The 17,173-nt window shown below is 46.3% G+C and overlaps 1 protein-coding gene across 4 annotated transcripts in view; it reads right to left on the reverse strand.

The window, feature by feature from the left end:
• Window positions 1-17,173, reverse strand: part of AMPdeam (AMP deaminase) — a 136,205-nt gene that overhangs the window by 113,842 nt on the left and 5,190 nt on the right. The window contains exon 1 of one of the 4 annotated variants that reach the window (XM_075691999.1): window positions 2,930-3,218. The exons of the other annotated variants lie outside the window; for them this stretch is intronic. Coding sequence (XP_075548114.1) covers window positions 2,930-3,035 — 106 coding nt within the window. The 5' untranslated portion in view covers window positions 3,036-3,218. Of the gene's footprint in view, window positions 1-2,929; window positions 3,219-17,173 lie in introns of those variants that run through there. 4 annotated transcript variants of the gene reach the window in all.

Raw genomic sequence — 17,173 nt, forward strand, 5'->3', positions numbered from 1 at the left:
GTGTCATATCGTGTGGTGTGATGAAGGGGGGTAATGTTAAGGCACAAAATGGAGTCTGCTTGACGTGAGACAGGGCAAATGGAGAATGCTGCGAAAGGCCTTCGTTGTGCAGTAGCCAAAACAGGCAGATGATGATCGCAGACAAGGGTCACGGACGCACCTGGGATCCGAACAACGCCAACGGCAAGCGTCTAGGGTAAGTAAAGGTACTTCCAGCGGTGCTCCAGTCCAGACAGGGCAAGTCTCGGAGAAGGCAAGGCAAAGGTGCGCGAATAGAAACGCGCAGCTTCGGTGACGGGACTACCTCGTCGCCGCAAAAATAAAAACACAATTAAGGCGCAGGCGCGCGGTGGAAATATGCGCGTTAAGGGCGGCGGCCTTCGGCGCTGCGCAAGTTGCCCGAGAAGCTTGGCAGCGGATCCGGCCCCAGCTCCGTCTCACTCTGCCCGTCGCTCCCCACGAAAATAGCTGAGGGAGCGCGAGTGCGCCGACCACAACCTTCTGCAGGTACACAGCGCGCCCATGTTTGCTTGTTTACGTCGCCACCTTACACCCCGACTGCGATAAGCCATTGCCGGGGAAAAGCACGCGCCCTCGCTGCATGTGTTTCGAAGACCATCCGCAAGAAGCAGCCCAAGTACACACCAAACGGAGGTGTCCACCTCCCGCGAAAAGAAAGCGCACCGGAAACCCAGCGAGCGACTGAAGCGCAAGACGCTGATATGAAGCAGGAATCGTGATGTCCCCTGCCGCTACTCTGCCGCTGATGTCTTCCGACGGGCTTCGGCCACTTGCGACTGTATATACTGCAGCTCTCAACAGCTCTGTTTACACGACTGTCTGCAACTCACCGGCCGTGTTTTAGTATTCTCAGCGGCCCATCTTTTGTTTACAACGGCCATTAGGCGTCGGCAAAATCAAAGCTTCCTGATAAACGGTCCCGTTCCGGGAGCCCTGCGCAAGCTGAGATATGGCGCTTGGATGCACCGCAAGCCTCGAGATGCGCGTTGTAATATATAGTGCGGCGTCGGTGTATGTGAGGGACAGCCATACATAGCTGAGGACATTAATGTAACGGACATGACGCGCGCGGCCTGTCGGAGACATACCGAGCGCTTTCATGTGCGCTGCTCAATACACGATCGCCTCCTCATCCGTATAGCATTTTCACACCAACTGTGGCACATTCCGAGCCCACTAGACTTAATTGACAATGCCACGGGCAATCAAAACATGCGATATACTGGTGAAAACTGGAATGAGGTCAATGCAGGTTTCATATATATATATATATATATATATATATATATATATATATATATATATATATATATATATATATATATATATATACTACAGACGTCGGTGAAACAATTGGAGTAGCTAACACTACACTAAAACCCTATCATACGCAGGTTTTTACCAGTCAATCAGTTAACAGTATGTACCTAACTCATATACAAGCAAGATGCGGCGATAAACTTTTAAAGCGCCGGTAGTTGATGAATTACATGCCCAGCACATAATGAGTGGCAATGAAAATGAACATGTGTGCACAGCGCAAAAGACGAGGACTGAAGGAACAACACAACACAGGCCTGTTGTTGTGTTCTTCCGTCAGTCCTCGTCTTTTGCGCTGTGCACACATGTTTCTATTGAATCACCAACTCGCGCAAGCTTGCACCTTATCAAGAAAATAAACAATGGCCAAAGACAGCTAAAGAAATGCGCTCAAGCGGACGTCTTGATTTCGCGTACGGCTTTTCAGTACACGCGGATGAGAAAAAAACAACCCGAGGGCGAAGGCTTAGCCGCTTAGAAGTGCTTTCAACGCCTGCCAACTCCAGCATTTCTTCTTTTTTTTTTTTTTTAGGTGTGTGGTATCGCGGGAAGAAATTTCGAGGGATGTTTGCAAAATGTCCCTGCAGGTGTCCAGCTAATTTTCATCTCAATAACGCAGTATAAGCAAGTCAGCGCCTATACACCCGGTTTATCCACCAAGGAAAAAAATCGGCTGGCCTTCAGTCTTGTTACCATCGGACCTTTCTCTCTTTCTCTTACCACACCACACGAACAGCACTGGCTACGGCGGAAAATATTGCCTGTGTACAGTATAAGGGAACCATCGATTTCGCTTCACATTGCGGAGCCCGAAAACGTTTCTGCGACGTCCCTTACCGCCAGTTTGAACCTCGAATAAAGTACCGAACGAGCTTGGCACAGATCCTCCCATTAGTTGCAGTTCAATTTCGAAGTCGCCGGTCGCTCCATTAGGAGCATAGGCGACCGCTTAGAGCGAGACGTTCAGCTCGACAGCGATACGATCCTCCCCCGATTAACGTTATATCTAGCACGGGCGCAATCGATTTGAATGGTCGATTTTAAGCTCTCGGTTCCCGACTCACAGAGAACCATTAAAAAGGGACGCCTCTTAATTCCTTGGGCATTACGACGCCCGCTTTGCAGAGTGCTTAGCCAGGCCGTCCGGACTGCCTCATAAGTTCACCTGATAAAAGCTGCTCTACATTCACCTATACTGTAGCTCTAATCATGTGCTTTTATACGATAGCAGCGATTCAGCTTCAGTTCTTCGCTCAACTTTATCTTTCACGTGCTCCTCTCCTGCAATTTATCTAGAGTAGCAAATAGGGTACTTTACGTTTCATCCTTCAGCCTTTTTTCTCTCTACCTCAGTACAATCAACGGTGACATAAAGCAAGCACTAAAAGAACGAAACAAAACCGCACGTATGATGTTACAATGTAGCATCTGGGCCTAGTCACCCTAAACTAGAATATGCATCCGCTGTCTGAGACCCTAGCCAATCTACACTCATCACTGCCTTCAAATTTCATCAAGAACGCGCTGCCCAGTTTATACTATCAAATTATTCCCTCTCACTCCTCAATGAAAAACACGCCATACTTACCCGACCTATTTCTCCACGCCGTAAGTGTTCGATCGCCTCTGCCTCTTTCACAAACCTTATCGTCAGAATGAAAAACTATAGGACGCGATCTCCTTTTTCGATCCATGTACGTTTCGCCGTGTATGGTCACAACTCTAAGGGCGGTGTGCCGTCTTGACGAACTAACCTGTAGAATGGTTATTTCATCCCTAAAACCAGCACTTAATGGAACCACCTCCCCGCCTCTGCCAGTGCCACTACCGACACCAACGTCAAAAGTGCCATCCAAGCAATATGCATCTTTCAGGAAGCCTTGAAGATATCTGTAATAAATAAATAAATAAATAAATAAATAAATAAATAAATAAATAAATGGCGGACGCTTAAACTTCGCTTTAAAAGTGGACCGAAAGCGACAGCATTGAAAGATCTCCGACTGCTTCTCACGCTTCCCGGCAACTGCAGCTTATGTAACCGTAATGTTTACCGGGAAACGCTGGCGGCGAACGCTGCGTACGAAGGCGAACTTTCTCGTAGAAACGCGGCCTCTTGCGTGGGCCGATCCGGGAGGTAGTGTGCAGCCGCGCCAAATCTCAAACGGCAGCTGGAAAAGGGGGCTTGCGTTTGAGTTTGCACGTAACAGAACTACTTTTCTTTTTAGTATATTCAAATTACAATCCGATGTTATATGCCTGTATGTTGTGTGTAAATTGTACTTTGCAAGTTTTCTGACGCATTTTACTTTGAGAAATTCAATTAGTTTAGTAACGCCTATGCGCCACGCAAAATGACTGCGTGGTTGGGGATGCGTGGTTCGGGGTGATTTTTCTCTCACGAACAACGCCGCCGACGCCGACACCGGATTTTCTGCGACACAGGGCTCTTAACGCTATCGCGTTAATAAGTAAGATAGACGTATCCGCGAGACAAGCAGCGTGAGAACAGTATTTTGTCACGCCGTATTCAACCATGATGCATTAGAAAATGGTTATCACGTTGAGCGACGTCCATTAAAAAAAAAGATATTTATGAAGATCATATCTTGGAGACAAGTTCACGCTATCACATAAAGGCAACACAGTCGGCAGTTGCATTAGTTGTGCGCTTTGATTAAGCACAGCGCCAAATGGTGTCTCCACCGGCGTTACTAAAGAGGGAACTTTGGCGAGGCGATCGTTCAGTCACCATGGCAATGATGGTTAGTGCATGGATTTGTCTGGTCTTCATACTCGTCGCTTCACACGTTCTTCTGGCTTCGTTTGTCACGCTTTGTTTCTAAACTTGATTGAAATCACAGTTTTCCAAAAACACGAAGGCAGCATGTTTCTGCGCACATGCATAATCACAGCGAGTTGTTGCGTTATTTCCTCGAAAATGATGAATTTGCAAAGTCACAAAGTCGTTTGAAGTAGCAGAGGAGGAAGTTTTTATACATAGGCCCATCCACATATTACCTATAATTCCCATGATGTTAATTAAGATTCCACGCAACACTTGCAGCTCCCGTTGACACTGGCGCGAAAGTTACCCCTGGCTTAATTTTTGTAGAAAACTCTATGCTCCTATCACACCTCGTCAAAATTCTATTCCACCATCGCGATTACATAAAGCATGTGGCACGGGAGACCTCTACGGCAGCTAACCTACATGTCACGCACATGTAATAACTCTCTTTTTTTTTTTTTTGCGCTGTCGCAATTTCTCTGCTAAGTGCTGGTTGCACTGAGTCTTTATGCTGACCCATGGAGCGCGCCTCAATGAAAGCGCATCGAAGTACCTAATTCTATATGAGCCTATGCCTTACGGCATCATATATGTCGACGCTATACATACATAGTACGCCTACGTTATGGCGAGGCGCTTGTGCTGACGGTTTTCGCACAAACGAGGACACGCAAAGACGCGTCGTTCGCGCGCGATGGTTGGAAGCGTTTGTGGAATGGCTTCCCAGACTTCCGCCTCATAGCGTTGCTATAAGAATGAATAAATTAACCGAAACGCACACACGCAGAAACGGAGAAGGCATTTCACAATAGGTCAATGCTAAAGCTGCGAGTGAGGGGTTGACTCAAATGCGAACGCAGATTTTCGCCACCACAGCCTGCTGCTCATGGCTCATTGCATAGTCACCATTTGTTTGTTTCATACGCAAACTACACGAAAACAAGAGATGATCGTAACTGTAACCATACCACGAGGATCCTTTGTCCGTCCATATTTTTAATCGCATTTTGTTTTCTATGAATCGTGCGACAAGCGAGAAACAGACCTTGCGTCTTTTACACTAAACACTATATGCCCCATTGATTTGATTAGATAGGCGCTACAGATAAAGCATTCGCTACTGATTTAGAAATAAAAAATGTACATACATACCGACGTATACAACTGTGCAAAAATAAAGGGGGGGAGGACATTGCACATACACCCAAAACAAACTTCACATAATCAACACACACACACACACGCTATATATATATATATATATATATATATATATATATATATATATATATATATATATAGGGAATGCCAAATGGAAAGCATGCGCCACTTGAGGCGCATTGGTTAGTATAAATCATTCCAAGATTCCCGAGAGAAGAACGTGCGAAAGATTAAACCAGCGGTAGGACAGATGGCGTGCGCACGTAAAAATATGCCCCGTCTGGCAAATGCGCAAGTATAAACGAGACATCGCGGCAGGAAACTCGACTCCGACTTTATAAAGACCCACTGGCATAGTTGGAACGGGTGCGGAGTCTGCGCGGCCAAGAGCCCTTTCCACCGGGTCACCATGACGACGAAGCCACGGCGCGCAATTAACTATGGAAACACAGGGCAGGCGCTGCGTCATCGCACGGCGCATCGGCGCCACTTACTTCAAGAAGGATTGCGAGCCAACTCAGCTTCGCTGTCGCTAATAATTGCGCGCACCGTTACCAAAGCTTGAAGCGAGCGACATGGCCCTGTGGGTGGTCAGAAAGTCGTAATCGAGAAGTCATAAAAATGAGATTTTGCTGAAGATAGAGGAAGACTCGAATGAATGCTGAAGATGATAGCCCCGCGTGCTAAATGTAAGGTCCGCGACTTCAGAGGAAGGGGATCGAGTGGAATAATGAAAAAAAAAAAAACAACAACAAAAATATAGTAAAGAAAATCAATAATGTAAGAGAAATGAACAACGATAAAAATAATTTAAAAGTCCCGACTGGCGTAAATAACGAAACAAGGAGTTCGTGGCTCGGGTAAGTACCACCATTTCATGAAGCAATCTGAGGATGTCCTTCGTCGGTGGAAGCGTCATGCGACCTGTGCCAGACAATTTCTGTATAATATCGTCCGAGTTAATATTTGTGTTCTGGGTGCGCTTTACCTCAGTGCGAGTACGCGGGCGCCAATTAAGCGAATAATTCGCTAAGGAGACGCGCCAGGCACCGACTTCTTGAACATCGTTGACTCAGCCTGTTTTGACGAACAAGTATGCATCGCCGACTTCGTGCAGCAACTGTTTGTCGCAGTCTTTCGAAACAAGGAGTTTTCTTGATGGACTCTCACTGGCTACATACCTCCTGAAATTCTCAGATATGCTAACGCTCGCTGAAGACCTTTTATTTCCCCCCCCACCCCACTCCCCACCCCTCCAAAAATTAAACAGAAACGAAAAAGAAAGAAAGAAAAAGAAAATTAGAAAGAAAAAGAAGACAAAACGCATTGCGTACACGAGGTCGGAGTACACAATTAGGGACAGCAAGTTAGCCGGCCATACGTTCTGCAGGCACTGAATCTCCGCCACACATTGGCGTGAGGAGAGAGTATACGCTTGAGCGCAGAAAAACAAAAATTCACTGCGTACTATGTTCCAAAGCTTACACATGCGGTGGAGGGCAGCAGAATGTCGTCGGCCATTTAGCGTTCCTTAACGTGAACCAAAATCACGCTAAACGTGCGGGGACGCTTCTGTATTTCGACCTGTCGATAATGCATCTGTCGCGGCGGCGGATAGAGCCGGCTACACCTTGCCCACCACGCTAAACGTCACGGTCGCTGTGCCATGCACCTTGCCGGGTCTGCCGAGTTTGGTGCGGCATGAAGAACAAGATATAATTTGCAGACAGTGCCGTCCGCTGTGTACTACACCAGCGCCACGTATCGACTTTCCCGGATTCAGAAAGAGACAGGAAACGGCAGTTACTTCCCTCGACGTTTCGAGCAAGGCCCATCGCAATACAGCTATACTGCGGCTGCTGGCGACCCTGTTTGCGCTCGCGTGTCGACAGCTATACAGGGGAGGGTCGCGAACATCGAGCGATCAGCACGCGATCTCTTCTTCATTGACAATTTCCTTTTTGCGATGCTCCAGCGCCGAACAACACCCCGCACGATGCGCGGTGCTAAGAGCGACAGCTGCGCACGCCCCACACGCCGCGGGGGCGTACACAGCTTCATCTCTGTTCGTCGCTGCTTCATAAGAGCGGCACACGTGTCGGGGACTTTCGCGTTATAGATGGCAATACACCGAAAAGACAGTGACCTAGGATGCCACGACGTCACAACATAAGTGCGTACGGGTAACCGCCAGTAAATTGTACAAAGCTTTCTTTCTTCCATAATATTGTTCTAGCGAAGGGACATGTTGATGATACATGTGACATACGTGACATACATGTGGCATACGCCATTCATCTACTTTCAATTCTATTAATTTATCATTTTCTTTAATTCAATTAATAAGTGCAAGTAATTTCCCCTGTGTTGTTCTCGGTGTCTTTGTTGGCTATGATGCGCCGCGAAAGTAAAATGAGAAACAATGAAACGCTATCACTATAAAAAAATTTCGAGGACGCTTAAGCTTCGCCTTTAAGAGTGTAACGCGATAGCATTCAAAGACCCCTGACTGCTTTTCATGCTTCCCGGTAACTGCAGCTTATGTAACCGTAACGTTTACCGGGAAACACTGGCGGCGAACGCTATGCACGAAGGCGAGCTTTCTGGTAGAAACGCGGCCTCTTGTGTGGGTCGATCTCCTGTTATTGTTTGGCACTTATAATATTTCAATCTGAGAAGAGCTAACAAAAGGTATGCGCTGTCGGTGTACTTTTTTCCATTACATTTGTTTGTGGGTTGCCGTTCTCAATATTCCGGAGAATAACTTTGTAAAGAATGAAGGACAAGGTATCGGCAACTTTGGTGGTATAGAAGTGGTTGGGTATGCGTGGTTCAGAATTTCGTTCAAAACTCTTTTTGCCGATCGACGTCCGACGATGGACGCCGACGCCGGATTTTCTGCGACACGGGCCGTTAACGCTATCGCATTAAAAAATGAAGTACCCAGTTCAACTTGAATAGCACGTATAAAACCAAGCACACGCGTGCCATAAGCGACTTTTCAATCCAAGTGCAGCTTTGGCATGAAGACCCCGTCACCTATACTATAGCACGACAATGGACACGCTCCATATTTTGCTTGCGCTTCCCCTTCAGCGAACGAAAAAGGGTGCAAAAGTCCGCAAAGGAGGAGGAAGAAGAAAATACGATACAAAGCGCCTGCACGTTTAGCCGGGCGACGCAATCCGCTAACACGAGGGAACTCGGTTAGCGCAATCGCCTCCCAGAGGGGCGCCCATCAACAGCCGCCTCGTCGACGCTCCCCGCGCGCGACGGCCAAAGCAAGCATTGAACTCCGTAGCACTCTCGCCTGCCGCGGTCTGCCGCGCTACAAGACCGCACCGTTTCTCCTTGTTTTCTCCCAGTTGCTACAGAGAGAGACAAACGCAGACTGACAGGAAGCGAGCGAAGAGAATGCAGTGGCAAGCCGCGCGCCAAGTTTTGCGCGCCCTGGCAGCGAGCCCGCCTACATATATGGGAGGATGGAGTGAGCGATCGCCCGACCATCCATTGCAATTCGGCTTTTCATTCATAGCAACGCTCTCACCCTGATTCGCTAGCCGCAGCGGTCTCGCAAGTCATGCTCCACGTCAGCCTCCTATAAAGAGGCCCCCACCAGGTTACGACACAGAACGGTTACGACACAGAACGCAGCTCCGTGGCTGGCTTCGAGAGCCCGTATACCGCCACGGGGAGGCGATTTCCTCCCGCGCCGCAGGGGGCAGCAGGCGTACGTGCCGCTATGTTTTCAATTAACGCTGCTTATGTACAAAGTTCAGTTCGAAAGCCTTTCCCAAGTGATCAGTCTCAGGCGTCCTGCGCAATGAGGGTGCTTGTGTGTCTGTGTGTGTGTGTCTACTATACTGGCAGTCTCGTTTATTTCGCGCTGTACCCTCAGTCATGAATATCCAACAAGCCCAACTTTCTACACCTTTGTGCTTCGTCACGCTCACGACTTCCCGCGCTTCAGTGCGCCAGCCTTAATCAAGTCGTAGTTGAGTCCGTGCAAAACAAGGGACCAGGTTAGCAGACGCGCATCGATGCATGTTAGTGCGTCTCGATAAACAGAAAAACAACACTTGTGCACAATTCTTGCTCTTCAATGTGGCAGGTGTTTGCCAGAAGTCATATACTTGAGTCAGATTTCGCTCCTTCTTTTCACAGCAATGCCAACAGGGAAAAAGTCTAGGTTTCCAAAAAGGACAAAGCGGAGAAGTAAGCACGCATGCTCCAACAAAATTCCGTGCCATCTACGAGGGAGCACAGGCCTCACGCAAGGCACGCCAACCTTAGATATGGGGATTCGCGGCGTCGCGTGTGCTGAGAAACCCGCTCACACTTTAGAATAAAGGTCCTTGACCGAGGAGATGGCTTAAAAATTAAATTATGGGGTTTTACGTGCCAAAACCACTTTCTGATTATGAGGCACGCCGTAGTGGAGGACTCCGGAAATTTCGACCCCCTGGGGTTCTTTAACGTGCACCTAAATCTAAGTACACGGCTGTTTTCGCATTTCGCCCCCATCGAAATGCGGCCGCCATGGCCGGGATTCGATCCCGCGACCTCGTGCTCAGCAGCCCAACACCATAGCCACTGAGCAACCACGGCGGGTGAGGAGATGGCTTGTAGTGTCTGTTGTGCATCAGTGATTTTTATCACTCACAGAGACTAAGCCCAGGATAGAAATTAAATGAAGTAAAAGGAAGCAATACTTTTGCCTTTCAGAATAAAAATTAAAGTGAAACGGATAAGGAAACATGAAAATCTAGGCAAGCTCGGACGCGCGTCGCGGTCCAAATCCCAACTAAGTCAGCGACGCACCTGGCAAAGCAACTTCGCCTGCAAACGCCAACCTCTTCCGGAGAGCGCGCGTTCGGCTTCCCTTACGCACCGCGCAGCTATGCACGAAGCCTACCCACCAAAACAGAAGACGACGAGAGTCGTGTAGGAACACTGAAAAAAAAAAAAAAAGAACGCTCAAAGAATTTTGATAAGGAGGCCACAACTGTACTGTACTCAAGCTCTGACCGGGCGCAAAACTAGCGGATTCGCAAGCGAGTCATCATCGCCACCATAACAGCTCCAACAATTAACCTGTTAAAAAAAGAAAGGAAAAAAAAATCAAGGCGTACCCGCTTGGCACATGAGCGGTGAAAAATTTAAGTGGACCGCCGTTTTGGCAGCAAAACTGACGTTACTTGTCACAATTTTACGCAGCCGGTAGTTACTACCGAAACGTTGGGCTAGGCGCGAAGCAGAAACTAGTGTTCTCTCTCTTTCTCTCTTTTCCCATTTTTCAGACTTCGTAAACGAAGACTGCAAGGTACACTAAGTTTAAGCTTGACAATGTTTAGTAAAGCAACGAACGAGGCTAGAGTGTTTGAATGACTCACATGCACGCGCGCGCGCACACACACAGTAAAAGACAGACAGGACATGATGACCGAAGTGTGAACCGTTTTTAAATGCGTAAGCACTTCTATGCCTACCCAGCGAGGACACCCGTACGTCAGTTACGTAACACGAATCCCCATAAAGAAATTAATGTATAACTAACGCCTGTACAACATGGTTTCCGCAAATCATATTCATGCGAAACTCAACAAATTTTTTTTCACAGATAAATTACATCTTTTTAGAGTTTTCAAAAGCACTCGATAAAGTTCGCCATGATTTGCTTCTATTAAAATTCGGTCGCCTAGATGTCGACAGTAACCTATTAAGTCGATGGAATGTTTTCTCAGTAGTTTACAATTTGCCTCCGCCAACGGCTACGACTCACCATTTGTTAGTGTACGTTGTGGTGCACCATAAGGTTCCGTTCTCGGACCACTACTATTCCTAATTTATATCAATGATCTTCCTTCTTATGTGTCATCTAACATACATTTATTCGCCGATGACTGTATTATTCTTCGTGAGATTAAAAGCGATAATAATGTTAAAATGCTACAGCACGACCTTACGGCTACAGTCAATCGGTGCAACCAATGGCTAATGGAACTGAATTTTAACAAATGCAAGATCATGCGTGTTATATGTACTTCTACTCCTTGTCCAGTATAATATCTAAATTACACTGCACTTGAACGTGTCAATTCTTATTGTGCCATTAAGCACTCATTTGTGCCACTAAACCCAAACTAACCAAACGACCATCTTATAAGTACTCAGGTATCCACATTACACTTAATCTGACTTGGAGACTTCATACATATTATATAATCAATAACGCTAACAGAACGCTAGCTTACCTGCGACGTAAATTTTCTTGCGCAACGTCTTCTTTGTAATTATTTCTATATAAAACATTAACTCCACCTAAACTAGAATACTCAACAGCAGTGTGGATCCAAGCCAAGGCTACTTGATTACTTCCTTAGAACGTGTTGAGATTAACTGTGTTCGTTTCATTTTGTCCAACTTTAACTGAGGCGCAAGCGTAAAAGCAATGAAATCTATTTTGAATCTTTCATTGTTGACTTCACGAGGAAAGATTTGCCGGCTCACTCTGTTCCACAAATTCTATTATTCCATCTTGCACAATAACTTCTTCTATAGACCCAATTACATATCGCGTCGCATGGATCATCCCCACAAAGTAGCCATCGCCCTTATGAAAAACAGCTTTTTTTCTACATTCATTTGTTCCCCGCACTTCTAAAGACTGGAACGACCTTCCCAATGAAATTGTATCTATTACTGATATCAATCATTTTCGCGAAGCCTTGGTTGGTATTGTATGAACACTGATATTTTTGTATTTCGTGTTCACTAACGATTTTACTGTTTGTTTCTTAGCTAACATTATATACGTAAGAGCAATCATTTATGTACTGCATTTTTCACATTATTTGCTTTAGTTTCCTGTCTGCCCAATCCACTATGTAATGCCTGCGTGGCCCTGAGGGTAAAATAAATAAGGTTTGATAAGGGTTTATACTGGTCGGATCAAGTTTCCTAACATTGATAATGACACCGGGCTGCGTGGAGATGAGCAAGTTGCATAACGCTTGCGCATGCTTAGACAACTCTCAGAGGGGCTTCTGCGTGACTTTCTCGTCCCCAGCGCCATTTTGCCCCTTTCATTGTATTATCGGACGTAAGCTTCTGAGAGCGGGCGCATATCTCGAAAAACAAGAATAACAAAACGGAACACGCAAACCGAATGAGATACTGCCGTATACCGACCGTCCACACATTCCCGCATTCTGCGGCTTCTTTCTGACTGCGGTCTTTCAAACACACGCGAAGTCGCTTCCGAGCGCCGTATCGTTATCGCCGTTCGCTATTTCGCTTGCGCTTACAAGAGGAGAAGTCGGCCAGCAGTGCGAAAGCACGTATAAGTGCCCCCTGCCACTTGGAAACCGACTGGCGATATCAGAAGGTGGTGCAGCTGAAACAAAAAAAAAAAAAGAAAAAAAAGAAAAGAAAGCGCGAAATTGGCAAAAAGAAAGAAAGAAAGAAAAGGAGCCCGCCGAAGTCCCTGTCGCACCGACACCCTCTCAGACATCGCACGTCAAAGTTCTCCGGCTGAGTACTATACGCGCGACGACGCACCTCTATTCATCCATATCGTATCGCAGGATCCGCAGAGGTAAGCGCACGCACATGGACTCATACACAACGCAGACAGCACGGCGCAAAGCGGGCCACAAAGGGAAAGAAACGCGACGAAAGTTACCGTATCGACCTTTATCACCCACCCCGCGAACGACGCTGGCCGAGGGCCCTACGTGTGACGTATATTTGCACAGCGGGCGCCGCCAAATCGTGCACAAGTGCGCCCGCCCCCGCGCCCGCGCGCGTGTGTGCGTTAGAAGTTTTAGAAGACTCGGGGGTGTCCACGCTGCCCAGGCACAAGGGCTTACAGAGAAAAATGTGAAGCTTTAACGTGATGATCAATTATATTATTTCTAAAACATGCGTTTATTTAAAAAGAAATGTTGCTGTGCCTTGCTAGCCACGAATCATATAGATTGATTGCTTGCTTATGCGATTAATTAATTAATTAATTAATTAATTGTTTTATTGCTTGATTGATTGATCGATCGATCGATCGATCGATCGATTGATTGATTGATTGATTGATTGATTGATTGATTGATTGATTGATTGATTGATTGATTGATTGATTGATTGATTGATTGATTGCGTTTACCGTCCCTAAGCAACACTGGGGCTATGTGAGACGCCGTCGTGGAGGACTACGGAAGGTTTGACCACCTGGGTTTCTTTAACTTGCAACTATAAATCAATGCATACAAGCATTTCAGCATTTCGCCTCCATTGAAATGCAGCCACCACCGGCCAGCTATCGAATCTGACACACCGTGCTCAGCGGCAGAATGCCACAGCCACTGCGAGACGCGGCGGGTGAGAATTACACCAAACCTAATTTCGTATCTAAGCTAACGATATAATTTATTTCTCTGCTGTTTCTAACCTTCTAATGCAGTCCTTGAACGGACAAATATTCTGTATATTTCTATGCACAGGCCGAGCGTCTGATAAGCTTCCAAACTATACAAAGGCTACGGAATGGTGGAGATAGGGAGGCCAGTTTTACTGACGCTCTTTTCAGAGGGCCACGAGAGCCACAGCAAAAAACAGCGCAGGGTCCATGGCGGAACGCATATTCATTGAAGCAGCGAGTTCACAAAAGCTGCCCACGCAGTAGATTCTGAGATTCCTTGGAGCAGGCACCAGCAGTGATAAATACCTCAATTGCTAGCTAGGCAAAGGTGACTGCAAGAGATACCTCGCGGTGGTCACAAACGCAACTATAGCGTCAACATCGGTGGGCCAAGCTGCTGTACAACAGGCACGCAGAACACGTATACGTCACAACTATACGAAGCGAACAGACAACGGAAGCCAAGGAAAGCAGAAAGAAAATTAATTTTATTGGGCTAACTGTATTGCTACAGAAGGGAACTAACTTTATGATGACATTGACATCCTTAATAAATTAAAGGGAAAGCGAAAGTTGTGAGTACGACAATGTGTGGCCGATGGGAGCCGAACCCAAAACGTCGGCATATTTGATAGGCTTATATTAGGGTGCCTAGGCGTTGGGCCCCACTTTGACCCTCTTCCCATCCCCTTGCGCAGAGTAATGGGCCAGATACTCCACTTACTGGCCGACCTCTCTGCATTTTCCAGTCAATAAACTTTTTCTATAAGCGTTGAAGGAGGCCAACCGCTGGTCGTGCAAAAGAACGCAAAGCAGGCAGAAAAAGAAAAAAAAAAGAAAAAAAGCCCGAAGGGCCCAAAATAGAGGTTGCGTCCCCCAACGCTTGGATGTAGATTGGGTACCACATTTCTAAAACTATTTATTGTCTCCCTGTTCACTTTCCTCAGTATTAATGTCATATGTTTCTAACGTATAGCCCTGGGAGTGTTAGCGAGCGCCATATAATACACAATGCAGTTAGCGCACGTTAATAGCAAAATAAAATTTGCTCCGGCGGCTGCAATGCCTTGCGAAACGCATATTTAGTACTGAAAGCCCAACCATTAATAAATATATTAGGATATCTGAGTAGATTCTTTTGCTCTATAAATTGAATTAAGATTATTTTCTGGAGCTGTATTGAAAGCAATGTTCACATTTGTAATTTGTGAGATGCTAAACATACCTTTCTTCGAATTAACGGTTTCTATAGTGACATGCCCCAAAACAAACGTGGAGATCAGAGATTTGTCGCTTGAAGAGTAAAAAGCTATGTTACCCCGACCTCAGAAAAAACGTGAACAGCTGCATTCACTTCGGAATATCCTGTACGTTTGCCGTGCTAAAAGAAAGTGTATAGGCTGTCCAGTCACATGTCAAGCGCCAATACTCCCGCGGGCTCGCTTTAAATGTGAAATAATAAACGCAAGGTGTGTGCCGAACAATAAGCGATAGAACCATAACCCAATTATGCACCCTGTGGGAACGAAGCTGCGGCCTTCGTTACAGGCACACAGTCGCCGTTTAAATACTATGCGAGAAGCGACCGATTATTCACAAAGCACACGACACGATACAAGGAGTGCGTTCGTACGTGCGTGTTTTCTTTTTTTTTTCGTCAGAGCGCGACTCGATTAATTTCCACAGCGGAGTTGTTCATTAACTGTAGATAGTCTTCACAAAAGCCGGTTATTCCAAGACGCAGATAAGAAATAAGCACTGTCCTATACAATACGAACACACATACCACAGAGACGAAAACACTAAGCGCGCACGCCCGCACGCACAAGGGATTCAAAACAAGGAAACAGATTTGACAGCAGCGGAGTGGCCAAAATTGACCATGGCCCTTCCCGTTTACGATATTTTGGTCTTCACTGGTGAGTTCAACGTGCATCACAAGCTATGGAGCACCAAGATTAGTTTCAGACAGCAGAATGACGGCAGCCTAACGTATCGACGGAGCACTTGCTTTGACTTGACTGATTTCCAAGCGCTTTGCTGCATGCGCAGACAGTGTTCCCTCTATCCCGCGTTCCTCTTTCTGTTCCCCCTTTCCCTTCCCCCAGTGTAGGGTGGCAAACCGGACGCTCGTCTGGTCGACCTCCCTGCCTTTCGTCTCTTTGCTATCTCTCTCTTTCTCTATCGCAACGAGCGGCGCACTTTTGCTGCGAAAGCCTTGGAGCTTGTGAATCCGACAACGATGATTTAAACAGCCGAAAGCCAAGTCGGATACTCGCCCTAGAAGAAATATTGGGAACGTTTACTCCACAATCGTGTACACGGCGCAGTTTCCATGTTATAGCCGTCTGCAAAACATACCAGCCTGAAGAAAAAGGAAGTCATGCCGATCCCACGAACTGTGGGAATCGATGTAAGCGAAGCTTTCTTTGCTGGTTGCTTTGACTGACGATAATTGGCGGAGATGTTGACGGCGAATGTTTACTTAATTAAATTTAATTAAAGAACATCCGGGTGCCAAACCAGGGAGGTAGCATGCCGGTCTGAGAACTGGCTAACCTCCCTGTCTTTCAGTCTATTTTCCCTCCTCCATGTCTTCGTCAAGGCAAGAAAATGGACGTCGAAGCTATCAGTCTGGTCTACTGCAAATTATCAAGTCGTAAATGCTACTGAAAACAGAAGCTGTTGTTTTTAGACGTAAGAACCGTATAGGCGACACACATTTTCAATGAAAGTTCGAAAGTCCCGAAATTGAACTTTTACCAGTAGACAATATCTGCTGTACTGTTCGAAGAGCATATGTTATCGGATTCTCACATAGAAGCTACAGCAGGGAAGCCATCACAGATCGGCGGTATACTTACAAAATTGCGCTATTATGTCTCGAAAAGTGCGAAGCTTCTAATTTATGACTATGTTTGTGTCTGTCAAAGAGAGAGAGAGAGAGAGAGTGGAAAGGCAGGGAGGTTAACCAGATGGACAGATCCGGTTTGCTACCCTAAGCTGGGGAGCGAGGGGAGGGGAAGATAAAGAAAGAAAGGAGCATAGACATCACAGTCACATTCACAGTCAAATACTGTCACCGTATACTGTCACGTACCACACAGCACAGTAGCACTTGCAGCACTATAAACAACTGTTCAGGTCAAAAGTTACTGTTATGTAATATGAGGTACGAATTCTGCCTCCAACATTCGACACTTACACGTATACCACTGAAAAAAGCAGTTCAAGTCATCGCGAATTCTTACGAAAGACCTAATTTCTAAATTTCTTACGAAAGCGCTAAATTTAGTTTCTCGTCCCACACCCGGTGGTGTTGAAAAACAAAAGTGTTAAAGATGTCTGTGAATCGTGAATATCAGGAGTGCCTAAATAATGCGTGACCCGAAAAGAACATGATTGCGTCTATTATTGTCCTACTGAGACCTTTTGTGCATTATGTAGTACACTGTCTTCAAACT

The sequence above is a fragment of the Dermacentor variabilis genome, chromosome 5, assembly GCF_050947875.1.
Source record: "Dermacentor variabilis isolate Ectoservices chromosome 5, ASM5094787v1, whole genome shotgun sequence".
Taxonomy (NCBI): Eukaryota; Metazoa; Arthropoda; class Arachnida; order Ixodida; family Ixodidae; genus Dermacentor; species Dermacentor variabilis.